Consider the following 27395-nt stretch of genomic DNA (forward strand, 5'->3'; position numbering starts at 1 on the left):
TAAAATTTCTCTGTGCTTTCCTGTTCATCTCTCCCCACTCTCCCACCTATGGGGCATTGACAACCACTATCTTGTCTTCATGGTGTTGCCTTTTCCAGAATGTCATATAGTTGGAATCATACAGTATGTAGCCTTCTCAGATTGATTTCTTTCACTTAGTAATATGCATTTAAAGTTTCTCTATGTCTTTTCATAGCTTCATGGCTTATTGCTTTTTAGTGCTGAATAATATTCTACTGTCTGGATGTTCCACTGGTTATTTATCGATTCACCTACCAAAGAACATCTTGGTTGCTAACAAGTTGGTGGGCAATTATGCATAAAGCTGCTATAAACATTCATGTGCAAGCTTTTGTGTGGACATAACTTTTTAACTCTTTTAAGTAAACACCAAAGAGTGTGATTGCTGGATCATGTGGTAAGAATCTGTTTAGTTTGTATGAAACCGCCAAACTGTCTTCCAAAGTAGTTGTACCATTTTGCATTTCTGCCGTGTGAGAGTTCCTGTTGTACCACATCCTTACTAGCATTTGGTGTTATCAGTGTTCAGAATTTTGACCATTTTAATAAGGTGTGTAGTGGTTTCTCACTGTTCTTTTAATTTACATTTCCCTGATGATATGATGTGGAACGTCTTTTCATAGTCTTATTTGCCCTTTCTATATCTTTGGTGAGGTGTGTCTGTTAAGGTCTTTGGCTCATTTTTTAATCAGGTTGTTTGTTTTCTTATTGTGGAGTTCTAAGAGTTCTTTATATATTCTGGATAACAGTCCTTGATCAGATACATCTTTTATAAATATCTTTTCCCAGTCTATTGCTTATGTTGTAATTCTTTCGATACTGTGTATTGCAGAGCAGACGTTTTTGATTTTAATGAAGTCCAGCTTATCAACTATTTCTTTCATAGGTTATTTCTTTGGTGTTGTGTCTAAAAAAGCCATCACCATACCTGAGGTCATTTAGGTTTTCATGTATATTTTATGGTTTGGGGATTTACATCTAGGTCTGTGATCTGTTTTGAGTTAATTTTTGTGAAGGTGCAAAGCCTATGTTTCGATTCATTTTTTTCTGCATGTGTACATCTATTTGTTCTAGCAACATTTGTCAAAGATACTGTCTTTGCTTCCTTGTCTTGCCTTTGCTCCTTTGTCAGACATTGCTTGACTATATTTATGGGGACCTGTGGGCTGTCTGTTCTGTTCCATTGATCTGTTGGTTCTTTCGGCAACACCGCAATGTCTTGATTACTATAGTTTTATACTAAGTCTTGAAGTTGAATAGTGTCAGTTCTGCAGCTTTGTTCTTGTCTTTCAGTATTTAGTTGTCTATTCTGGGTCTTTTGCATCTCCATATAAACTTTAGAATTAGTCAGTCAATATCCATAAAATAAATTGCTGGGATTGCATTAAATCTATAGGTCAAGTTGGGAAGAACTGATATCTTGAAAATACTGCGTCTTCCAACCCATGAACGTGGGATATTTCTCTATTTTTTTTTAGCTCTTTGATTTTGTTTGTTAGAGTTTTCCTCACATATATTTTGTTAGTTTCTATACCTAAGTATTTACTTTTCTGAATGCTAATATAAATGGTACTGTGTTTTTAATTTTAAATTCCACTTGTTTATTGGTATTTAGGAACACAATCAACTTCTGTATATTAACCTTTTATCCTACAGCCGAGCTATAATTGCTTATTAGTTCCAGGAGTTGTTTTGTTTTTTAATTCTTTTTTGGATGTTCTACATTGATGATTATGCTGATCTGTATACCTTTCCTTTTCTTGCCTTATTGCATTAGCAAGAACGTGCAGTGTGATGTTAAAAAGCAATGGTGAAAGGGGACATCCTTGCCATCTCCTGATCTTAGTGGGAAGGGTTTGAGTGTCTCACCATGAAGTATGATGTTAGTTGTAGGTTTTTAATAGTCTTTAAGTAGTTGAGCAAGCCCCTCTATTCTAGTTTACTGAGAGTTTATCATGACTGGGTATTGGATTTTGTCAAATGCTTTTTTTTTTGCATCTTTTGATATGGTCACATGAATTTTTCTTTTTTAATTGGTCGATGTGCTAGATTTCCTTAAACTTTTGAAAAGTTTTCTGATATTCACATTTTTATTGCAACCTAGAATATGAACCTAATTTTAAGTGAGATATGTGTGTGTGTGTGTGTGTGTGTGTTTCTGAATTTTTGAATTTTTGCTTGGGCTGTACAGTTTCATGATTTAAGCCATTCATTTAACTTAGATTTTGAGTTTTTGGAAGTCATAGATCCCTTCTTGTAATAGTTGGTAAAGATAAAAAATTGCTGTGTATGGAGGGGAGAAGAAATAATAGCATAAAAAAAAAATTTGGAGATTTCTTCTCTCAATGATTAAATGATTATACCAGTAAAGTGTTGATCATTAATGTTAACTTGTAATTTTTTCGTAGGCCTTACGAGCAAAGTATGGGATTAGGGATGACATGGTCTTGCCATTTGAGCCAGTGAGTACCTAGATTTTTCAGTATATTTATATCCATTTCTTTATCAGAGGAAAAAGAAGGGCTGACATTTTCTTTGTAACAAAATTAAGTAATTAATGAAGTATAGAAATAAAAGGGAGTTTACCTGAGAATTTATTTTAACTTGGCATCTGCTGTGGAAGATAAAGAGTGAGAAAAAAACTAACAATAAGCATTTTCTTAGCACCTGGCACCTGAAATTCTAGAACAAACAAGTGGCTTTTTAGCAAATTTTTTGTAGCTTATTTTGCTAGTTTGGCCAATTTCCAGGCTTCTAGGGACAAAGTGTTCATGTTTTCATATTTGTGCCTGCAGTAGAAAAAATTAAATTACTAACAAATACCTCTCATGAAAAATACAGAGGACTTATTAGAAACCAAAAACAAGACCCTTGGAATACTTAGTTGTTTACACAATTTTGCTAGTTTGTATTAATTATTCAGTGAATTGGATGCCGTGGAGGGATGAGAGCTGGGGAAGGTGCATGTGTGGTAAGGGAGGGGCCGTGTGCAGAACTTGGGAAGGGCCTCTGGAGAGGAGGAACACCAGCTCATGCCTGGAGGGTTGATAGTCACTCTGCCATTACTTTATGTGTGGTGCTGTTACTATGATACAGAGAATCTGAAATGACTTGATGGCATAGTAGAAGCAAAAAGAAAGGACTATGCCCCTTCTTTGTGTGTGTGTTTGGGGTGAAAAAGTTCCTGACGTTGCTTTTTGCAGGTGCCAGTCATTGAAATCCCTGGTTTTGGAAATCTCTCTGCTGTAACCATTTGTGATGAATTGAAAGTTCAGAGCCAGAATGACCGAGAAAAACTTGCAGAAGCAAAGGAGAAATTATATCTAAAAGGGTTTTATGATGGTGTAAGTAATAATTCTGTTTGTTTTTATTTGATTTATTCCTTGTTCTGTGATTTCTTTTTTCTTACTGATTTTAAAAAATACACAGAAAAATTCAATATAGTTTCAGTCATATACAGACCTATGACAGGCTGATATGAGATTAGTAAGAGATTCTTCTATTTTTTTCCAAATTTTTTACAATCTTTTCTTTTTGGAGCGGGGTAATAGTAGTCTTTATAGAAATTACATTTTTTTGTGCCCTGTGGAAATCTTAAGGAATGAATTTCTTGAGAAGATATTTAAAGTTAGTTCATATTATTGTTCAATAAACTCCAAAGGTTCATTGGATAAACAATACTTGTTCCTTTCTTTTGCTCTTTAAATGAAGAATTTTATATTTTAAATAAGCAATTTTATTCAGTTCATTAATTTACTTGTTACTGACTACCAAATGCCAGACGAGCACAACATACATGATCCGAACCTCTTTTTCCTTAATTGTGCCTATGTTAATGTGATTTACTACATTTCCACGGAAAGAAGACTAGGTTAGAGAAAGTAAAACTTCAACTAAGGTTAAAACAAAGATGTAAAAACATTTTTTTCAATTACAATTGACATGCAATATTATATTAGTTTCAGGTGCACAACATAGTGGTTAGACATTTATGTAGTTTATCAAGTGATCACTCTGATAAGTCTAGTGCCCCTACATACTATATACATATGGTACCATTGTACATAGTTAAAATGAAGATATTTAAGGAGGTAAATGAGAATTAAACATTTTTTACCTTTACTGTCATTTTTCTATATAACAAAGAATTGGTTATTTTTTTTAAAATGACTTAAACATTTTGGGTGATAATAAAAGCCAGTGCCTATATAGTACTTACACATTAACGTACCTAAGTTTCAAAATAACCTCATGAAGTAGGCACTATTTTCCCCATTTTACAGATGAGGAGATTGAGGTACTAAGAGACTAAGTAATGGACCCAAGATCAGCCAGGTAGCCAGCAAGTGACAGAACAGAGATCCGAGCTGGGCAGCTTGGCTCTAGAATTTGCACTCTTCACCACTGCATCATACTGATCAAGAAGTACAATTTCGTAATGGTGAATTAAATAGGTATGAAGCGTTTTGGTAGTGTTAGAGGATTGGAAGGTCAAGAAAGAACTTGTGTCTTTGGCTTAGAATCTGTTGGAGGGAGACACGGGAGTCAGGCAGAGGGAGGTCAGTTCAGCTGAGAGGGGGTTATGGCTTAGAACTGTGATGACAATGGCAGGCTCCTACTTCACCCTGAATTAAATTCCCCCACCAAGTAAAAGGCAGAGTTGAAAGACAGTAGGCCTTCCTCTCAGAGCTGAGTTTATCCGATGGCCAAGCAAAGGGTGATGCTCGGTGGCAGCAGGTGGATTTGGAAAGGGGAGCCCCAGTGGGGCTGAGCTGGACACGCTCAGTCCATTCTCCCAAAGCCTTCAGGGATGAGGTGGGTGAGTGTGGTGGAGCTCTCACCTCACAGCAGCCTGAGGGGGGAAGGGAGCGAGTGTTTCTTCCTACCCATCTTGACAGCTGTCCTACTTATACTAAAAGAAAAACAAATGTACGTTGCCCAAGCTATGGCAAAATAAAAAAATTATGGTTGTAAATGTGACAAACTTTACCATAAAAAAGGTCTTGGGTTTGTGGATGGAAGTAAAATTAATTAGGGAAAAGATTGGGGAGGGGAACGCAAAGCAAATTTTAATTATTTTTCTATGTGGTTTTTTTTTTCCCCTCTCACTCTCATCCTTTTAGGTAATGTTGGTGGATGGATTTAAAGGACAGAAGGTTCAAGACGTAAAGAAGACTATTCAGAAAAAGATGATTGACGTTGTAAGTGATAGGCCATTCTCTGAAGGTTGTTTTTAGGAGAAAAGCTTTTAGTTAATAGACACACTTTACAGTGTTAATCAGCACAGTGAGTCTGTAGTGGAACCTTGAGCTTTATTAAAGGTAGCCTATAGTTTTGTGGCAGAAAATAGGAGACCTGTTTAGCAATTTGTGTAAGTTGAACTTTTCACCTGCAACGTTGACAGAAGCAGCATTCTCAAGTTGGCACGTGCAAAGCTCCTACAGAGACCTTGAATATACTCTGGTGTGGCTGTTTGGGATACTAGTAGTTAAAGCGCTCTCTTTCTATAGTGCTTTATTTTTTACTTTCATCCTCTCCTCTACCTTCATTTTTGCTGTAACGTGTATTGAGCTACTTAATTATTTGTTAAATTAAACTTTTTATTTTTGCCAGTTATATATACCCATAACGCAGAGAGACAGTGGTCTGAAAGGTTTCTTAAAAAAAGCCACAGTTTCCTCTTTATCCTTCTACATTCTCTTAAATTTCTCTTTTTTGGAGAAGCTCACTTTCAACTGTTTTAGGTTTTTTTTAGTATCGACTTCCATCTCTCTTACACATCTCGATTCTAAATGTTTGTGGTATAACTTTGAGTTTATTTTTTAGATTTAGTCATCAGCCATTGACTCTACTCTGGAAAATCAGGATTTAACTCTCCCTCGAATCTTGTGGCCTCCTCTCTAACCTCACTGCACATTCATGTACTTCTCCATCCCCCATCTTCCTGGTATAGGTATATTTTATATGAATTAAAACATAAAGTGGGAGCAATAGTCAGTATTTTCATTTTTTAGACATGGATGATCTACAACGTATACAATGAGAATTTTTCTTCCCTAGCTTTTGGTTTTCCCTGACATTAATAATTGTCTCTCTTTTTAAAAATTCCTTATCCTTTTTTTTTCAATCTTCGCCTGAGAATATGATTATCCATCTTAGAGAGAAGCATTGACTGGTTGCCTCCTGTATGCACCCCAATTGGGGATTGAGCCCGCAACTATAACCTTTTGGTGCACAGGATGATGCTCCAATCAGCTGAGTGACCCGGCCAGAGCAAAGATTTCCTTACTTTTAAGTACGCTTCCTAATACACCATCCCAAATTCTGTCCCTTCTGTTTATTTCTCCTCTCAGTACCTTCAGGCACATTATGCTCCAGGTTCCTTCTTAGAGAATACTCTCCCAGAGGCTTCGGGCCAGTCTGAGTCTGTGCTGGTTGCCTGCTGTCCTGGGGCACAGGTGTCCTTAGCGATCTTCCTCCACCTTTACTGAAGGTTTCCTTGCTGCTCTTGCTCTTGGATGCCCTGTTTCCTTGATTCCCTGGCTGCTTCTTTCTTACTTACTTTCTTATTTTAGTGAAGCTCTCCCTCTAGTAGCTTTCCTGAGGAAAGTATCTGGAAGGTAAATTTTCGCAGCCTTCCATGTCTCAAATATCTTTATTCTATCCTTATTTGCCCTTGATTACCTGGGTGCGGAATTCTGGCTTGGAAATAATTTTCCGTTAAGATTTTGAGGGCGTTACCCATGGTGTTCTGGTTCAGTGATGCTTTTGAGAAATTCAAAAGCATTCTGGTAATAACTGATCTTTTGTAAGTGACCTGTGTTTTTCCCCCTTCTGGAAGCTAGTAAAATATTATTCTTTCTTCCAGCATTCTGGAATTTCATGGTGATTTGCCTTGGTTTAGGTCAGTTTTCACTCCTTTTGGTTGCTTGTTGGGCCTCTTCAATCTGAAAACTTGTATTCTTAATTTTGGGAAAATTTCTTGTCTTTTTATTTATTTCATCTCTTCCTATTCTTTATTTTTGCTTTCTGAATTCTTACGGTTCAAGTATGTGACTTCTTACACTCTGGAAGTCCTTTTGCCTTTCTTTCTGGCAGAGTCCCTCAACTTTTCGTGTGTGTGTGTGAATGAGTTTTTGTTTACTGTATGTTTTAAAATATCTGCTAGTTGTGTGTACATGTGTACATGTAAATAGCAATTTCTAAGAATTCATTTTAAAAATCTTCTTGAATGGAAAATTTCAAACTTATAAATAAATAGAGAGTAGGATGATGAATTCCTGTATGCCCTGCACCCAGCTTTAGCAGGTATCACCTTAGGACCACCTAAAGAGCATATTCTTGTTTTCTGACTGACCCTTTTTTATAGGCTATTCTTGTCTTATGGATGTGAAATCTTTTTTTAAGAATTGAGATATAATTAACAGAGATGTGAAATCTTAATCTCTTCCTTGAGGAAGACTTGATTATTTTAGCGTGGGTACAAAAAGTTTTTTGGAACCTTTTGGGATGTAGGTAGGACTTGTCACGGGGCTTCAGTGGGCAGATCTGGAAGGGCCATTTGTGCCCTGATGTTAGGTAGGGCTTCTTGGGTTTGTTAGATTCCCCACAGAAGATTCTAGCCATCTCTGGCTTAAAATGTCTAAGGATCTGAGGTAACAGCATTCTGGGAGCTGAAGCGGGAGGAGGTTGCTAGTGCATGTTCCAACCCCCAGGGTGCTGATTTTCACTTCATCTGCATATTCACTAGGCCACACATACCCTCATCTTTGCCCTCTGGTTGAGGGACTCTCTTTTATCCTCTCCAGAGAATAAGCCTTCATTGCCCTGTCTGCACTGGGAGGGTCAGTCTCCTGTCTGCACAGCGCGGGATTCGGGAAGGTGGGGCTCTAACCTCTTCTTTAAAAGACAGTTGTTCTCTTTGCAGCCTCATGGTGCCTCTTTCAGAACTATCTTGTGCAACCATTTCCTGAGTTTGGGGGGGCGGTATGCAAATGGAATTGCTCATCAGCTTTCTCTGCCACTGGCTTAGAATTCAGCCAGCTTTCTTCAATCTGCCGAACAGCACTCATCCCACTTTTTAGTTTTCCCAGATGTGCTGGATATTGTTTTTTCTCCCATTCTCCTTGTCTTCGTAGGTTCATGCCATTACAAAAGAAACCTCTTTGTTGTCCTTTTATTGGAATTTTGAGAGGGGGCAGAGTTAAATATCTGTTTTTAATTCAGCACCTTTAAGCAAAAGTCCTAGCTGTTGAAGTTCAGCATTAAGAATTCCATTTAAGAACACAGAGCAATGAATCATATTATGAATAATAATGCTGAATATTATTTTAAAAGATTATCCTTGCTTAAAAAGTTTGGGACCATAATGTACTAAGAGATACTTATATTTGGTAAAAAAAAATAACATTCATGGTCAGTTTTCTAGTGAGAATTTTTCATGTTCTCTAAGTCTTTACGAGCAGTATTTTCTATTTTTAATTTTTGTGCATCTATTTTTAAAAAAATTTTATGCATTTAATTTTTTTGTTTTCTTTCTATTGTTATTATAACTAGGATAAAAGGACATCATAGGCAATCTGACCTTCAAAACATAGGCGTAGAAACGATGGAACTTTTTTGATTTTCCACTGAAGAGGAATGTTCTGCCTAGGGAAGGCCACCCATTTGACAACAGTGCTTTTCAAAAGCAAGTGTTGTGTAGAAAATAAGGCAGATAATTTTACCCTGGGAAGAAGGAAGATAAAATGAAAGTGTGGGGCTTTGATTATTAGTGGTACAGCATTTTTAAAAAGCTATATTTATTATCCTTGAAGAATAGAGATTGACTTGATATAATACCTGATATGTTTTTATTTACTTCCATTTAGGGAGATGCGTTTATTTACATGGAACCAGAGAAACAAGTCATGTCCAGGTCTTCAGATGAATGTGTCGTGGCCCTGTGTGACCAGTGGTTAGTGAGTCTTTCCTGTGGCAAGAAGAAATTTCCTACAGTCACTCTCCTCATCCTTCTGGCTTTGGTGTCTAATCAATTTGTGTACTCCCAGGTACTTGGATTATGGAGAAGAGAACTGGAAAAAGCAGACATCCCAGTCCTTGAAGAACCTGGAAACGTAAGATGGGAGAAAGTGTTGAGGGAAGGGAAAGGAAATGAGAAACATGGAAGATAGTAGAGGTGAAACTCCTACTCTCTTTATTTCTCTCTCTTCAGATTCTGTGAGGAGACCAGGAGGAATTTTGAAGCTACGTTAGGATGGCTCCAAGAGCATGCTTGCTCAAGAACTTATGGTTTAGGTAAGCAAACCTCAGATTTTTCTCTTTGAATGACTTTGGCAAACTCATGCTTTTACCTAATTCTCTCTCCTTTCTGAATTGGAAATGACAGCTTTTGGTTAGGGAGTGAGGGAAACTAAGCCCTGGTCCTCTGCCCTCTACCTAGTGGTAGAAGGATGCCTCCTCTATCGCAGTTTGCTCTTTATTTGCTATTTTATTTATATTAATTACTCGAGTAAATTTAAGAACTTCTTCTTTAGGCGCTTTGCAAATACCATAGAACTATTCTTAACATGTGGATTTATAGATGAAGTGTCTCTAAGGTCCCTCGTGCATTACTTCTTTTTATCTTCCAGGTACTCGTCTGCCTTGGGACGAACAGTGGCTGATTGAGTCACTCTCTGATTCCACTATTTACATGGCATTTTACACGGTGGCCCACCTTTTGCAGGGAGGGGACTTGCGTGGACAGGCAGGGTCTCCACTGGGCATCAGGTTGGTAAATGGATAAGGGAAGGAGGTCTAATTTGTCAGCAAGATATTTGATCTTTTGATTTACGTGTTAAAGCTTTTCTTTTAATATTTAGTTTTCATAAGAGTTCATTTGGCAGAATTTTGTCATGCTTTCTTTTTGTCTTTTTGTTTGTTTTGCTATTGAACTGAGAAAAAGTAATTAATAGTTCCTCCTCTGTTGTTATTATCCATCCTTCATTTTTATGGGAGTCTATTGCCCTCATTTGTTACTCTAACTACATTAAGAGATTCCTAATTCATGGTTAGATTGAAATAATGGTTCTTAAAAGTTATATTTATTTATTTTGTTGTTGGTTGTTTGTTTTCTTTTCATACAGACCACAGCAGATGACCAAGGAAGTCTGGGATTATATTTTCTTCAAGGAGTCTCCATTTCCTAAAACCCAGATCCCAAAGGAAAAATTAGATCAGTTAAAGCAAGAGTTTGAGTTCTGGTATCCTGTGGATCTCCGAGTGTCTGGCAAGGATCTTGTTCCAAATCACCTTTCGTACTACCTTTATAATCACGTGGCTATGTGGCCAGAACAAAGGTGAGTGCTAAAAGAGATGTGGACTAAATTTATTGCTTATTGACACGGGTGTCTTATGGCTTCAAATATATGAGAAGTTACTGTGCAGGGTATAGATTTGCCAGTTACACCAGCATCAGATATCTGTGCTTATTTTGCTTATTTATATTTTAATTTATACAAAGATGTGATGTCGTAGACACCATTTCTGTCTCGTGTTTCTTCATTTAAATATATATTTCTAAGATCTTTTTATATCCATATATAGCCCTGCCTATGTTTTTTAAATACTTGCAGTAATTCACTGCATGCCTGTACCATAGTTTTTATGATCAGTCCTTTGCTAATGGGCACTTTAGTTGTTTTCACTTGTTTCCTGTTCCAAACACGGCTTAGTATATATCCTTATACATTTGTCCTAGCAAACTTTTATGACTCTTTTAGCATTTATCTCAACATTTTAAGCCTTCACCACAATCTTTAAGTTTTATTTTCTGTCTTTAAACATTTACCTGTAAAGTGACAAATGGCCTGTGGCTGTGCGAGCAAATGGACATCTTCTCCTCAACTCTGAGAAGGTAAGGCCTGTGGCCTCCCGCCAAGTTAGAATTCTCAGAGAGCTTCTCAGATTTAGGGAGTTACACTTTTCTTATTAAAGAAAGAATATGAAAATCATAAATTAAAGTTTTATCTTTAAAATAACATGTGTAGAATAGATGGTATTAATTGAGGGGAGGGACCTACTGTTGTAATATCACCTATTATAACATTGTATTTAGATTCAAAAGGTGACATGAATTATGACTGGAGCAAAGAGAGGGACAGAGAGAAATAGATGGAGACAGAGATAGTAAACCAGAATACCTTGGAGTATCTTTCTCTTTAAGTTGAGAAAAGAGTTTGGTGGGGGTTTGTGTGTGTGTGTTACACTGTGACTGGCCACTGAATTAGAATAATAGGGTTTTGGAGTTTGTTGTAACATGACATTTTCTTTGGTGTCAACATTGTGTGTTACACACTGTACTGATTTTATTGGTACAAGATACTTTATTTCCATGTAGTAGGAAATGGATGTAATAATCAATTTCTCATAACTTTACTGATACCAATAATCTCTTTGCATAAAGACATAAAAACTTTAAAATAATAAAGATTGCAGGTTGTGCACAGTGAGAGCCTCCTCGGGTGTGCTGCCCTCAGACAGAGCACAATTTGACAACCAGTTAATTACTGTCACCCCAATGATGGGAAGTTCCCTAAAACCCTAACTCTGACCTCGTGATCTAGTCCATTTATTTCGGAACGACTGGTATAAAGCCCCCCTGCCATCCGCTGAAATGTTCCAGAGTTCTAGTGGGATCATCCCACAGGGATGAACTAATAGCATAGTCTACTGGAAAGAGCAGCGGGCCCAGTATCAGACCGGAGTCCCAGCTCCCGCTGACTAGCTGAGCGGCCCATGTAAGCCACTCTGGACTGGACTTCAGTCTTCACTCTGCAAAATTAGGGCAGGGTATCTTTTTCTTTTCACATTTCTACTCTTTTTCTGTCTGTGTCTGATTGTTGCCAACACATTTCATTTGATTTGGTTGATCTGATTTGTTTCATTTATGTATAGTCTTACTAATGCCTACTCAATGGCTTTCTATTCCAGATGTCGAAATCCACAGGCAACTTCCTCACTTTGACCCAAGCCATTGACAAATTCTCAGCCGACGGTGAGTGTACTTTTTTTAATCATCACTGTTGCGTAGGGTTTGACTCTCCTCAGATTACGCCAGGCAATTTAGAATTGTTTTAATGTTACTGCTTTTCTCTTCTGCTTATACCAAAAGTATTCATGTTTTCTTTGTGTAGAAATGCCATAATAATTAAAACATAAGAATAGCTGAGATACAATGATATTTAAATTAGGCCAGTAATAACCCTCCCATGGCCTCTAAGTGTTCAAGTGAAAGGAACAGTCACATGTCTCTCACTTTTAATCAAAAGCTAGAAATGATTAAGCTTAGTGAGGAAATGCAAGAAAGCATGTCGAAAGCCGAGATGGGCTGAGAGCTAGGCTGCTTTCAGCAGTTAGCCAAGTTGTGAAAGCCATGGAAAAGTTATTGAAGGAAATTAAAAGTACTACTCCAGTGCACACAGGAATAATAAGAAAGCAAAATAGCCTGATTGCTGATATGAAAGCGTTAATGGTCTGGATAGAAGCTCAAACCAGCCACAACATTCCTGTAAGCCAAAGCCTAACCCAAGCAAGGCCCTGACTCTTTTTAGTGCCGTGAAACCTGAGAGCGTTGAGGAAGCTGCAGAAGACGAATTTGAAGTTAGCAGCGGTTGGTTCATGGGGTTTAAGGAAAGAAGTTGTTTCCATAACACAGTATTCTTTTTAGCAGCAATATAGTGTTCCATTGCAAGGATGTCCTGTAATTGAAGTAGGCTCTTACCGATGGCTTTTTTTCAGTATTTTTGAATCAAAGATTCTGGTTGAAAAGTAAAATTTTGTTAGTAGAAAACTTGGAAGAATCTACTCTAAGGACTAAGAATTAAATTTATGTTTGTACACATAAAGCACCAATGTGTGTTCTCATGCATTAAAATATAATGTTTTGCTCTCTCTGAATGAGGCTGAGATGTTGATAAGGATATCTATTCCTAGTTTATTATTTTTTTTCCTTTGCCTCATTGAAGATCACTTTGTCTCATTAACTCACCATGCCTGAGAAAAAACACATATGGATGCTAAGCGTATGCAAATTAATGTAGATGGTTCAGATATTTTAACAGCATCATTAGGGATTCTACTTCTGGTGATTTTCATTTTTGCTGTTGATCCATGGCAGTCCTTTAGAACACTGGTCATTTCTTAATTTGTATGTGGGCTTCTTGGAATACCCAGCTGGATGCGTAGTTGTTCTTCAGTAACCAAGCTTTAAAACCATCGATTGTTTTCTTTTCTTCTTCCAGGGATGCGCTTGGCTCTGGCTGATGCTGGCGACACTGTTGAAGATGCTAACTTTGTGGAAGCCATGGCGGATGCAGGTATTCTCCGTCTGTACACATGGGTGGAGTGGGTGAAAGAAATGGTTACCAACCGGGGTAGCCTAAGAAGTGGTCCTGCCAGCACCTTCAACGACCGCGTTTTTGCCAGGTAATCTGTGGACTCCAGCCACTTTGTGCTCAGGGTTGCTTAGTCCTCGTGCATTTTTAAGTTTTCTTCTCCCTCCCCCTAAAATAAATTAGACGATAATAATAGCTACTATTTATTGAATGCTTACTTACGCTAGGTACAATGCTAATTACTTTGAATCCATTATCTGACTTTTGCCTCTTTAGCAACTTTATATATTTTTAGCTGTATTTTATAGTTAAAGAAATTGAGGCTTAGGAAAGTTATTTCATTAAATGCCTTAAAGCTAGTAATTGCAAACTTGGCATATGAATTTGCTTCTACCTCTCTCCAAAGCCCATTCTCATAAGCATTTTACCATGCTTTCTTGCATTAAAGTTGGCTGGAATGGTTCAAGGAAAAGTAGATGAAGTGGATAATTATAATTTTCCTTTTCCCCTCAAAAGACATTTGTCAGCCTCTATGTATCAGAAAAAATCCCATGTACTTGCCTTACAAAGATATGTAAGACTTGATCCTTCCTTATTGGCTAGCAGGAGAGAAAAACACAAAAACACTTTTCCCACTGTTTGTAAATGTAACAGTAGGGACTGAGGGGATTAGGTGGTATGTGAGTTCTGGGTTTCTTGAAGAATAATGAGCATTTTTGCAAGGACAGGAGAAACTATGGGAAGAGCATGGCATTTCTGTGAAGTTCAGCATGTGGAGGGCAGAGGTGGGAGGCGAAACAAGCCAGGGGCCAGGTGAGGCCAGGTTATGCAAGGCCTGCGGCAGCACAAGAAAATTTCTCTTGAATATCCAGTGTCAGTTGTTTAAAATACAACAGTTAAACCTGACTCCAGCTTTTGGTAAACTTTTCATATTGCATTTCGGGCTTCGTAACTAAGCTTCCATGAAGGAATTTTTAAGTAGGAACATGGTTAACAGTGTTGTTATACACAGGAGCTTTGAGCAAGTATCTGATGACAATATGTACTTAAAGGTGGATACATAGAGCCCTGATTGGTGTGACTCAGTTGGTTGGAGTGTCGTCCTGTAAACGGAAAGGTCACAGGTTTGATTCCTGCTCAGGGCACATGCCTAGGTTGCAGGTTCGGGTGTGTGCGAGAGGCAACCAGTTGATGCTTCTCTCTCACAGCGATGTTTCTCTCCCTCCCTTCCTCTCAGTCTAAAATCAAAAAGTGTGCTCTTGAGTGAGGATGAAAAAAAAAGGTGGATGACACAGGCAGTTTTAAGGAACATGAAGATGGTTTTGTGGTGGACAGTTTCAAATGTTTTGGACATTGTTCTCAGTTTTACTGTTTATGAGTATATGCAGCAGGTTTTTATACCTATCTGTACTTGCCTTTATACTCAATAACCTTTTTTTCCTATTCAATAGTGAAATGAATGCAGGAATTATAAAAACAGATCAAAACTATGAAAAGATGATGTTTAAAGAAGCTTTGAAAACAGGGTTTTTTGAGTTGCAGGTAGGCTGTTAATTTTTTTAGTAGCTATAAAATATGTCAGTGTGAATATGATGTATTTTTGCCCTTTTTTCCTCCTGCTATGTCATAATAACTCATCTAAAGTGGAGACTGGAAATGTTAAGAAATTTTTAAATTCAGTGAATTGTGATTGTAAGTAGTTTCCATTGGTACTTTTTCTAGTATGTTCATTTAACATAAGTAATTCTATTTATAGTTGAGCTAGGAACATTCATAAAGAGATTAAATCTAAAAATCATTAATACTTTCCACAAAAAGATTTTTAAGTTGAGGAAAAAAATAAAGGAATAAGAAATAAAGGCATAATTGTTAACTAATTGTTTTGTTTGAAAACAAACATTTTCTGAGGTTTTCCACAAGGTGTCAGTATTTCCTCAAGTTTGGCAGAAGTACTTAAAGTAAAAATGTAGCTCTACTCAATCAATTTTGTAAAATATCTCATTGGGATTTATGAAAGTTGTTTTTCGTAGATGTGGTTAAATAAGGGTAAGTGCTGAGCATAGCAGTGTGCCATATGTATAGCCTTTTTTGGATTCTTAAATATCTTTTCTATATGCTGCTCAGAGCATTCGTTTTTAATGTGCAGTTTAAATTGTTCAGCTTTTATGTCTGTTACAAAATGTCTTTTAAAAAACTTTTCTGAGACTCATAAAACTACAGTATCGTTTGGGCAGGGATTGATATACATTCACTTGCAAATTGTGAAAGTAATACCTTTGCAAAAATTCATTATGGAATTTTAAATGACTAAAAACTTAAAAATGCATTAAAAGAGAGATGCGGAATTTTTTCCTCTTTACTTTTATTTTGAAGAAGTATAGGGAGAGAAATGGTAAATAATTTCAACTTTTATAGGCTGCGAAAGATAAGTACCGTGAATTGGCCATCGAAGGGATGCACAGGGACCTCGTGTTCCGGTTTATTGAAGTTCAGACACTTCTCTTGGCTCCATTTTGTCCACATGTGTGCGAGCACATCTGGACACTCCTGGGAAAGGTATCACTGTGCATTTAAGATGTTGTGGCAGTTTTTGATTTTTGTCTCATTAAATAAATGTGGTAATGTTGTTACTTAAGAGGAAAAGTCTGAAAATGAGTATTTTAAGGATAATGTTAGCATCATTGTCATAATTATTGCAACATGTTAAACTGCCTCCTATTTAAATAGATATGTCATGTGTGTTCCTTTATTTACATACACACAGTGTATATATTTTAAAAACATTGACAATATGCATGTTGTTTATCACCTAATTCCTATTAGGAAGTGTTATAATACATTTAAATATGTTCAGATATATGTTTGAATACATGTATAACTAATATTCTTTTTCCAGCTGTTTAAGAGGTGAAAATATTGAGAAAGATAATGTTATGAACTACTTATAAACAAAGATAGAAGTGTATATTTGCAGAAATATTCTTGTTTTATGTAAAATTCCTGGCACATATAGGGCTGCATATTCAGGGATATTATATTAGCATTTTTACTGTGAGGATAAATTCAATTATTTCTCCCTGGCTCACAGATAAACAGATTGGCTGCTTTAATAACTCCTTTCCAACCTTATTAACCAAGCTCCTTTGCATATTTCACTGCATGAACAATATAAAAATGCAGTCATGGTGTATATACCAAATAGCCACACTTTCAACACTGGATGTGTTAATGGGATAAAAACTGAGAGTGTGCATAATTTATATAATAATGATTAAATTTAGGCAAATTAGCATTACATAATTTTCTTTGAAAGTGAGCATATGTGTGTGGGTATTAATGTGCTTGTACAAATGGATGCTAATTAAGAATGTAGAGTCAGACTTCACAGCTTGAATTCTAGGGAACATTAGATCAGAGGCTGTGGAAGTGTGCTGTGTGGAGTCAAGGTTCTGAACTTCGAGCACACAATTACAGATGGCAGCCTTGGTAGGAAATTGTAATCAAGAATCATAAAACAGATGTGTTGTCTAATCTCCCTGAACCTTCTTTTTGCCTTTATTTAAAAGCCTGACTCAATTATGAGCGCCTCATGGCCTGTCGTTGGTCCCGTGGATGAAGCCTTGATACGTTCCTCACAGTATCTCATGGAGGTGGCACACGACCTCAGACTGCGACTGAAGAGTTACATGATGCCAGCTAAAGGGAAGGTGAAGTCATTTATTTTTTTAAAAAGGTCATTCCTGAAAAGTTATTGGTCAAATGATATTTAACAGTAATGAAAATTAAGATGACTTTCATTAAAATGCGGGGGGCTGTCTTCATTACTAATGCAGTTTTGTACTGTGTATATTTTTTAATGTTAAAGGCAGTAGTGGCATCTGCTGGGGGAGGGTCCTTTTCATCTTTGGTTTATAGGAAAGCGATGATGTTTTTGCCTTTTCCCTGCCCTGTAGAAGGCTGACACACAACCACCTCAGAAGCCTTCTCATTGTACCATCTACGTGGCGAAGAACTACCCGTCTTGGCAACACACCACCCTTTCAGTTCTACGCAACCACTTTCAGGTGATGCTCTCAGCAGACTTTCTCCAACTGTTTCTCCAGACTATTCTTGTTGTGTCCTGCCTGCACGTTTTTCATTTTTTTTTTTTTTTAGGATTTCAGCAGTGTCTGGGAGAAGGAAGATTGGCAGCTTTGTTTAATTATCTCTAGGCATAGAGTGTTCTTTGTTATCCTTGGTGGCACTGAAATGGATGCCAAGGGAAAAGCTGCTGATTTTTGTCATTTTTGAAACTTTCATACAAGAATACACTGAATCTAGTTGTATGTAATTAAAAGCTAGGGGACTTTTTTACATACGTGTGGTTAAAGTTATGAAGCAAAAGCACTAAGATTCATGAAACCTTAACCTTATTATGTTTGAGAAACTTGAAGTGTGGCTCTTGAATAATTTAAAAGAGAATGTTCAGTTTAATAATTACCCATAGAAATGGAGAGTTTGATGTTGTTTTGGCTCTGTCAGGTAACTAGCTATTAAATGTGACAGTTATATTGAAAGCAATCTCAGTATTGAAACTTAGTTCTTTAAACTTAGATGCAAACCGTGAAGATGCACTGAGAGAGAGAGAAAGAGAGAGAGAGAGAGAGAGAGAATAGAAAAGCCACAGCATAAAGTGATAACATACAGGAAAAAATCCTTAGCTTTGATTTTTATGGACCTTTATTAGAATTTTGCCTCAATAATTTTTATAGCTAATTAAGAAATATTCATAAAAACTTGTACATTTGGAAAATTTGATAGAAAGAGAACAAGTGTGTTTTTATTTGTTGTGAACCTATAGTTATGTAGACCTACTTTCCCCTTCGTGTGTAATAAAAACAGAAGAGAGCCTTTAGAATCTGCTTGCAGGTTTTGACTTGTAAGTAAAAGAGCAAAAACTACTTTCAGAGGTAGAAAAGTGAAACTGTACCTCAGTGAATTGTATATTCATACCAGCATTTTCAATGAAGCAGTAGAACTATGTATGTAGTATATAATGTCCCATTTATTAAAAAGAAATGCACCACCACTGTTCTTTTAATTTTTTTATTATTAATTAATTAATTTATTTTTAGAGAGAGGGGAAAGGAGGGAGAAAGAGAGGGAGAGAAACATTGATAGAAGAGAGAAACATTGATTGGTTGCATCGTGTTTGTGCCCTGGCTGGGGACCAAACCCACAACCCAGGCACGTGCCCTGGCTGGGAATCGAACCTGCAGCCTTTCGCTTGGTGGGACTACACCCAACCAGCTGAGCCACACCTGTCAGGGCACCACTGTTCTTTTAGAGGTTATGTTTTTACTTAGCATTCATGAACAAGTTATCACATAGTTTCAAAGTGACATCATCTTTTGGCATTATTTGGAATGCTTAACTTCCTTTAAAATTTTTGTTTTTAACTAAAAGTAGCAAAAGAATGTTAGTGTGTAATCAAGAAGAATGTTCTTGTGTGGATTGTGGCACCTTTTTTTTGTGACACAAGGCAAAGGAGTGTTTCCTACCCTCTCTTTTTCGCTTTCATCTGTATTTCTAAGCAACACACTGACAAATAGAGAAAAGAATTTTACCATGGACCTTACTTAGTAAAGGTTAGAAATGAAAGTAAGTGGTTTATTGGAAATCTTACTATGTGCTACTTTTCATTTCGATTCATTCCCAACGCTTGACTTTGATACTGTGCTTTTCCATCAAGGAGAAAATGAGTCACCTAAAACTCTGAAAAGGCTTCTTGCTTTCTCACTCTATTAAAGGGGACAGTTGATGTTTGCAGAAATGAACTTAAATTCAGGCAGCACATTTGGGACTTATGCATATTAGTGGTATACAATACAGGCACTTGGTTTTGAGTAGATAGGAATAATACTGTTTTTAACAGGACGATGGCTACAGACTCTTGTTCATGTTTGTGGTAACAGTTTATAATAAAGTGTTCAAAAGCAGACCTATAAATCTGTACGATAGTTGTGTGTAGTTTTTCATTTTGATATAACTAATGAAATACTTTGGGAAGTCTATAAGACCATTTTTTTTTCCTCACAAGGTAAGATCTAATGGTATAATCCTGGAGGTGCCAGTATTGTAAGGAAAAAGTTACTGTTCAGCATGGTGCACCTGATTTTCTTCCTTACCCTGAAAGTCACGTGTTCCCTGAATTGAGAGGGAATGGGAGGCTCCTTCTGTTTATTCACTCGTCTTTCCCTTACAATGCCAGGGCCTCACGCTTTTCCGCTCTTCTCCGGCAGACTGGTAGAGGCTTCGTTCGGTGTCTGCCTGACTTCCCACATCAGTCCTGCATCTTCTTTAAAATGTTGTTCTCCACTTTCCTCCCCAACTCTTTTTATTTTTATTTTTTTTAGAACAATGGCGGAAAATTGCCTGATAACAAAATCATTGCTAATGAGCTAGGCAGTTTGCCAGAATTGAAGAAATACATGAAGAAAGTGATGCCATTTGTTGCCATGGTTAAGGTAAGCTGTGGACCTTGTGTGGCTGTCACCACATGAGCGATGGTTCGATAGGACAGTAGGAGGACGGGGGAGTCTCCCCCAGAAATCTGCTGAAATAGCGCCTTTCAGTCCGTGGTTATGGGAAATGAGCAACCAGATTTGGGGTTTACCTGTGGAATTGCTGAGTATGTAAAAATAGGCCTTGCGGAAGAAAAAGTGGTTTGGAATTGCTGCAGTAAATGATTCTCTTCATGTTCTCCCTTCCCTTCCTTTTAGTTTAGGGAGGAAGCACATTCTTTTGACCTACATTGGGGTGTTTTTACTAGATCCTGTCACTGGCATTAAGATCCTACATTTGGATAAGTTTAGCACTAACAGGATGAATGTTGTGTACAGTGGCGCAACCAGGGTCTCTCCGTGATGGCTGTATTGGCGTTTTGGGCCAGATAGTTAGTTCTTTGTTGTGGGGAGATGTCCTGCACACTGTAGAGCGGGGGTGTCAGCCTTTTGGCGTCTCTGGCCCATACTGGAAGAAGGGGATTTGTCTTGGGCCACACAGTAAGCACACAAACACTAACAAAACTGATGAGCAAAAAAAGGTCCATGCATAATTTTCGCAATATCCGCCGCCACAGATAAGCAAAAAAGTCCTCACATAATAATGCTAATTATGCAGCGGCCCTTTCAATAATCTTTTAAAACTGTCGAGCAGGTCCTACATTTGTGATCACTGATATAGAAAATGTACATATCTAAGTAATAAACTTAGTATAAAACTTAGTAATAAAAGTCAGTGATGTTTTAAATCAATTTCCGATTTTGTGTTGGGCCACATTCATAGCTATCCTGGCCTGCATGCGGCCCGCGGGCCGCGTGTTGGACACCCCTGCGGAGGGGGTAGCGGTATCCTTGGCATCTACCCACTAGATGCCAGCGGAGCCTTTCTGTCACCTCCCTCAACTGTGGCAAGCAAAAATGTTTTCAGACATTGCTAAATGTCTCCTGTAGGCAAATTCAGCACCTCCCCTGCAGCTCCCCTGTTAAGAATCAATGGGTTAGAGTCTTAGTTTTCTTGTTGTGCATAGTTGATCTATTGGATTCTTTCACAAAAAGAAATAGAAAGAAGGCTGTCTGTTGCTTAAGATCTCAGGCTCTGAGGTCAGGTAAGTCTTGGTCCAAATCCTGTTTGCCTGTTACTTCTTAGTTATGAAGCTTTAGATAAATCATTTAAATTCTTTGGGCCACGTGTTTTTTCATCTATAACGTGAGAAAATTAATAGAACTTTTTAAGAGTGCTGTGAGGAGTCAATGAAATAATATAGTTTTAACACACTTAAGTACTACCTGTCAAGCAGTAAGCTCATTTTTTAAAGATATAAATTGGTGTCCTCCAGCCTGCTGGGCAAATAATGGTTATTCTTGTACTTTACATTAATTCTCGAATCTTCTAGGCGGCAGATGCCTGCCTGATGGAGACCCAGACTCTTGGCTTGTCCTGTATTAGAGTAGATTGTATTCTTAGGAGAGCCTTTTAATTCTCCTAGACCAGAGTTAACTAGCTGAGCCTTATGATATTTCAAGGTTGAGAAATAATTTAAGAGTTCTGGGTTGACCAATCCCAATCAAGTTATAATATGCCTGCTGGCATGCTCCTAAGTCATTGGTCCCATTGGTCAGAGTGCCAGATCCATTGTCAATATATGGATTCAACAAAATATCCTATTGTTGGCTGCAAAGACAACTAATGTTGATGATATACATTAACAGAATTCAGAGGAACTGATTTGAAAATTAGTTATATGATTTTAGATCAAGAGCTACCTTTTTGAAAAACCAGTGTTAGACTATTTAAGTAGTGATATGTTTTTTTCAGTAATACTGCTGATTTGCCAGGCATATGAGTGGTGTTAAAAAGTGTTTAATAACTCTGGTAATAAGAAAATGGCTTTTTAGCATATCCCCCCCCCCCCCCCCCGGAAAAGAAACAGCCTTGGAAAGTAAATGAAAACAATAAATATTAGGAATCATGTTAGGTCACTTTCACATAAATGCAATCTGTTCTAGGCAGCTAGCTATATTAGTGCACGAACTGTGCTCTACAAAGTTACATTTTGAGTTGGCAAATATTTTATTTTGTGTTCAAGAAAGTTAAGAAAAATTGTTTTGTATATGCCACAGTAGTCATTTAGTATGGCTTTTAAAATTTTATTTTTAAATTTGCAGGAATATCTTGGGGAATTTATTATTAATTCATATTCTCTGAAAGAGCTTTAAAAATTTGGTATCTTGGAAAATTTATTATTATCATTATTATTATTTTGGTTACTTGAAGGGATATTTTCACACATTTGTTTGATTCCCTATCAAAGCAGATTCTTTGGGTTTGCATATTAAATCAGTGTAAATAAACTGATAAAATCATTTATTTCATGAATCTGAAAACCTTGTCTTTCTAGTCTTTTCATTGCTGCCTTAATCTTATCATATTTTAAATGATAATTTCTCTGAGCTAGTAATTTCATTAACAAGCAGACATAGATAAGGGAAACCATGAGTCCAAGGCCTTGCCTTTAACTGTTCAAATTTGAAGATTTTATCAGTTGAGAGAAGAATGATTGCTTTGGAGGAAATAAATTCTTTTCAACATATTCTTAATATGATTTTGTTTTTCAAAACCATTTTGGCTGTTAGGAAAATCTGGAGAAGGTGGGACCTCGTGTTCTGGATTTGCAATTAGAATTTGATGAACAGACCGTGCTTATGGAGAACATAGTCTACCTGACTAATTCCCTTGAGGTAAGAGGGGCTAGATTTGTAATAATGAGTTAACCATAGTAAACATAATCCAGTTCTTTGGTTTTATAATGAATCTTTTATAAACTTCATCTTCTTTGTTTAGTAACTTGGACAAATACATCAGTCAGGAATATTTGGGAGAGAAAGAGAATGGATGGGGCATAGAAGTTCCAGGAAGAAAAAAAATGATCTGTTGTCTTATTTCACTTATCATTTATTCTGTACATAAAACATTAGCTGTATAGACCTGGATTTATCACCCCCTGCCCCATTATTTTTTAAACAATGAGGAGAGACCTTACATACAAATACTTTGAAATCTCTTGTGTTATGGGGTACTCTGAATTGCTGCTTCCTCTCCCCCACTGCTTCCTTTTAGGCCTCAGATTCACAAAACTGGATTAATTAGAATCCTTAGTTCATGATATATTATTATGGATCCATATCTGGTTATGTTTTTAAATTTTAATTTATTAAACATTTTTAAATTCTGGAATGTAAAACTTTTTAATTAAAGCATAGTTGACATACAATATATTAGTTTCAGGTATACAGTGCAATTCTTTGACATTGATATACCTTGCAAAGTGATCACCATGAGAAATCTCGTAGCCATCTGTCACCATACAAAGTTATTGTGATATTATCAACCGTATTCCCTATGTGTACATTACATCCCATTTTTTAAAAAATGATAATGTAATGAACATCCATGAGTCTACTACCAACTCAAGAGCTAGAACATTACTAATAGCTTTCACACATTCTTGCCGTCCCACCATCTGGCCACATACTGATTCTAAAAATGCTGTCTCTCAGGCAACTAAGGCAGAAGGAAAGATGATTTGCTCTAGAAAAACTGTTAGAAGACTCAAAGTGGTTCTAGCAATAATGAAGACACTGACGTGAAAAAAAATGCAGGTTTAGAATTTGAATAAAATTGTTTCATGAAATATTAGAATGGAAGATAGTTATTTCTAAATAACCCTTTCATGTCATGTAATTATAAATAAGTTAATTAAATTTATTAATATTACTAGACATCTATTTTAAGGATATCTCTAAATATTCATATATATTCATGGAGGTCAGAAACTTCCTGGATCTTTGGGAAATGGGGACACATTTAGGATCATCTTATATTAGGCATATACAATATGTTACATTTTTGAGTTTATCTAAGTGGAAGCCTTTTATTCTCAAATGCTAAATACCTGAGATTTATTTATAAAGTTCAGCCTTTTGTGCTGATTTTTCATATTCTTTTATATAGCAGGTAGATCACAGATTTCATAATAGAAAATGTTAACCATGACTACATAAATAACAATGTTATGAGACATCTAAGATTAGTGTTAAATAATTGATTATAGATTTCATTCAGTGTTTATATGGAAAATAATAAAATTGTACAGACCATTTCATGTTCAGTGGCAAACCTAGTTTTGCTCTTTGTTAAAATGAGGTGATGATTAATTCCAGTCATATTAAGTGATACTAATGACTTCCATTTTTTCCTCTCTATTTAGCTAGAACACATAGAAGTCAAGTTTGCCTCTGAGGCAGAAGATAAAATCAGGGAAGAATGCTGTCCTGGGAAACCACTTAATGTTTTTAGAACAGAGGTAGGTTGAAGGAATCCTACTGAATCATTGCTTTTTAGAGATAGAAGAGACCTTAGAGATCATTACATCTAAACCCACCATTTTAAAGATAGATGGAAGTGAGGGCCAGAGAAGTTAAGTGATCGGTTTGGCCCAGGCCACATAGTTTGTTAGAAATTGGGGTAGATTTGAGGTCTCCAAATTTCCTGGTTGGCGCAATATTTGCTTCTCCTTACTTTACTATAATGGATGGGTCAGATGTTATTTGTGGGTTTAAAAAAATAAAAATATGATTTTCAAAACCTGGTTTTTATTTTAAACAGTACAGTAGAAATTGAAATGTGAGAGATTTTTTTTTAAAGTGAAAAGGCACCTTCGTTCTTCATATGAGTCTTGGATAGAGAATGTTTTTCAAGATATTTTGGTTTCTGACATAAATGAGATTAGATGTATTATCTTAAGTTGTGCTGGAAATGATTTTTTACCCCTTATTGTTTGGCCATTATTGGTGAAGATAAATAGCATTTGGAGTTTTGGAAGATTCTTCTTACTTTTTCTCTAAGAATCCACTCAGAATGGCAGCATTTGGCAAAGTCTGGTGGACTGCAATTGTGAGAATCCATAAAATGTCCTTTTCTTGATAAAGAGCAGACTTAGATATATCCTTTTACTTTTACCACATTTAATTGAAAACCTAGCAAACAGTTTGAAGAACAAGGTAATCATGATTATGGAGACTTCCTGAATTTATCGTCACATAATGAATACACTCATTACATTAAGATAAGGTAGCTTTTAAAAGTGCAGTCATTTGGACCATGGATATAGGTACTTGAAATAGTATTCTGTGTACAAATGTTTATTTCATGCCACTTTCAAGCATTTCATTAAGCTACAAGTCTTTCAGAAGACTCAGTTGACTTTTTTCCATTTAAAAAATTGAGCAGGATCTTTCACTATATAGCCTAGAGAATGTGGGAAGTATTATGAGATAGAACTGGCTTAATCCTTGCTCTCCCTTTTTGATTTTATGACCTTGGCCTACTTTGTTAATTTCCCTAGTTCTCAGTTTCGAATCTGTGAAAAGGGGTCTTAAAGAACTGCCTTTCAGGATATAGGAATAATAATGCTTAGTACAGTGCCTGCTATGTAGTAGAGATTTAATAATTGATGGTAGTTGTAGAAGAGAAAATATAATTATTATTATCCATCATTAGTATTGATATTTGTAGTTCTGATTTTATCTAGGCATTTGGTTGTACGCATGAGCTTTGTACATTTTTTTCTTTCATGTTTGAGTATCCCTTTGTCATGATTTTAGAATAGCACAATTAAACCTGTCTTTCATTAGGCATTCAAAATGTAGCAGAGATTCCTCTTTGTTCATAAGTATTCAAGTTCGGTTTCCTATAACAATTATTTTCTCTTTTATTTTCCTAGCCCGGGGTGTCAGTTTTCATAGTGAATCCCCAGCCATCCAATGGTCACTTCTCAACCAAAGTTGAAATCAGGCAAGGAGATACCCGCGATTCTATAATCAGGCGTTTAATGAAAATGGACCGAGGGATCAAAGGTAAACGGTTTCCCCGCACATGTGGCAGCAGTAGCTTGTGGATTTGGTGAATTCAAAGCAGAGAAAGAAAAGTAACTGACTTGCGTAGGGACAGTTGTGTAATGTTGCAGGAAGAGTATTGGACCCAGAATTAGGAACTTATATTCTCCTTGGGACACTGTGACTAGGTAGCTTGGTGACTTGGCCATGTCACTTAAGCTCTAAACTGATTTCCCTTTTAGTAAAGTGAGGACACTGGATGAGGTAATTTTCTAAGACTCCATCTAGCTTTAAAATTGTAACAAGTAATTTCTCTTTCTGTCTCAGAGGTTTTCAGAATTAAGGAACACATACTCTTAATATTCTAAACTAACTTGCCCGATTTGGTTTATTCCTGGGGAAGGAAGAGAAACAGTCAACCTTATAGGGGTGTGCCATGTATTCGCCATCTAATCATTTTGTGACACTGTAACACAGAGGGTGTTATTGGTCCCTCTGACAGATGATGAAGTGTGGATCAGAAAGGCTAAATAACTCGCAAAGTTCATTCAGCTGGTAAATCCTCGAGCTGAATTTCAAACTCAGCTCGAGGTCTATCTGACTCCAAAGCTCGTTCTTTCTTCTGAACAATGTGCCTCCAAGTAAAATATGTAAATCTTAATTTCTTATCGGGATTAAGTCAAAATCTATGATTAGATTTAATATAGTAGTTTATAGGGTTTTTTTTTCATCACTCAGCCAGGTCTTAGGCTGAGCATAATGCGAAGAGAGTCAGCGTGTCTCCGCATTATTTTTCTTCCCAATTATGAAGACAAATTAACGTTCAGATTCCTTATTTTGCATTATCTCTCTTCTCTTCCTGATGGCAATCAAGAGTTGATTGGGCCACATTCTATTAGTATAAACTTCTGAAAAGATTTATAAGTCTCTACGGTGACCTAATTTAGGGAACTATTTAGAGTAACAGTATGCCATTAACATAGAAGACTTAAAATAGCCCTTTGGAACTTATTGTACCATGTTATTTTTTGTCCTCTTGAAGTCATTCATTCACCTTCCGTGGACACTTCTTGATTGACGAGCATGTGTAGTGCACGTGGTGATAAATGCGCATGTGGAGACTCCTGTGTATGCACTAGGGGTTGTGGGGAGTCCACAGAGTACTGTTGCTTAGGACACTGCATCTAGTGAAGGAATAGGGGACTAAGTTACCGACATACATAAATCCGATCTAAGGAGAAACTAATGAGTGCAATAAGAGAGATGTAGATAAGATTTATAGCCAAATGCAAGATTATTTCCAACTGTGGTCATTGGGGATGAATTTATGGAGAAAATACAGGGTCCGGCAGAAGCAAGGCCTGCTTGTAAGTGGGTGGTAGGGTAATAACATGGGTGTAATGATTTATAGTTTTAATTTGAACATGTTACCTAAAATGTCCTATTGTGTGCTTGAGTGTGATACCATGTTACAGAATTACATGCTTATGATTTTGTAATAAAAATGGGGCATTATTTGAGCCGGATCCTGTGTTTTGATGGGGCATAAAAATTTTACCTG

General features: G+C 36.8%; 1 protein-coding gene across 1 annotated transcript in view; it reads left to right on the forward strand.

Moving 5' to 3' along the window:
• The window catches only part of LARS1 (leucyl-tRNA synthetase 1), a 51340-nt gene that overhangs the window by 20570 nt on the left and 3375 nt on the right, over nucleotides 1-27395 (forward strand). The window contains exons 13-31 of the mRNA XM_054568236.1: nucleotides 2430-2483; nucleotides 3225-3365; nucleotides 5145-5222; nucleotides 8892-8977; nucleotides 9072-9137; nucleotides 9236-9318; nucleotides 9654-9792; nucleotides 10149-10361; nucleotides 10861-10918; nucleotides 11995-12058; nucleotides 13305-13488; nucleotides 14849-14939; nucleotides 15813-15953; nucleotides 16964-17104; nucleotides 17351-17461; nucleotides 19793-19903; nucleotides 22574-22678; nucleotides 24208-24303; nucleotides 25723-25855. Of these exons, the coding sequence (XP_054424211.1) occupies nucleotides 2430-2483; nucleotides 3225-3365; nucleotides 5145-5222; nucleotides 8892-8977; nucleotides 9072-9137; nucleotides 9236-9318; nucleotides 9654-9792; nucleotides 10149-10361; nucleotides 10861-10918; nucleotides 11995-12058; nucleotides 13305-13488; nucleotides 14849-14939; nucleotides 15813-15953; nucleotides 16964-17104; nucleotides 17351-17461; nucleotides 19793-19903; nucleotides 22574-22678; nucleotides 24208-24303; nucleotides 25723-25855 (2095 nt within the window). The remainder of the gene's footprint in view (nucleotides 1-2429; nucleotides 2484-3224; nucleotides 3366-5144; nucleotides 5223-8891; nucleotides 8978-9071; nucleotides 9138-9235; nucleotides 9319-9653; nucleotides 9793-10148; nucleotides 10362-10860; nucleotides 10919-11994; nucleotides 12059-13304; nucleotides 13489-14848; nucleotides 14940-15812; nucleotides 15954-16963; nucleotides 17105-17350; nucleotides 17462-19792; nucleotides 19904-22573; nucleotides 22679-24207; nucleotides 24304-25722; nucleotides 25856-27395) is intronic.

The sequence above is a fragment of the Pteronotus mesoamericanus genome, unplaced genomic scaffold, assembly GCF_021234165.1.
Source record: "Pteronotus mesoamericanus isolate MK-2021 breed Mesoamerican mustached bat unplaced genomic scaffold, CSHL_Meso_final contig_2, whole genome shotgun sequence".
Taxonomy (NCBI): Eukaryota; Metazoa; Chordata; class Mammalia; order Chiroptera; family Mormoopidae; genus Pteronotus; species Pteronotus mesoamericanus.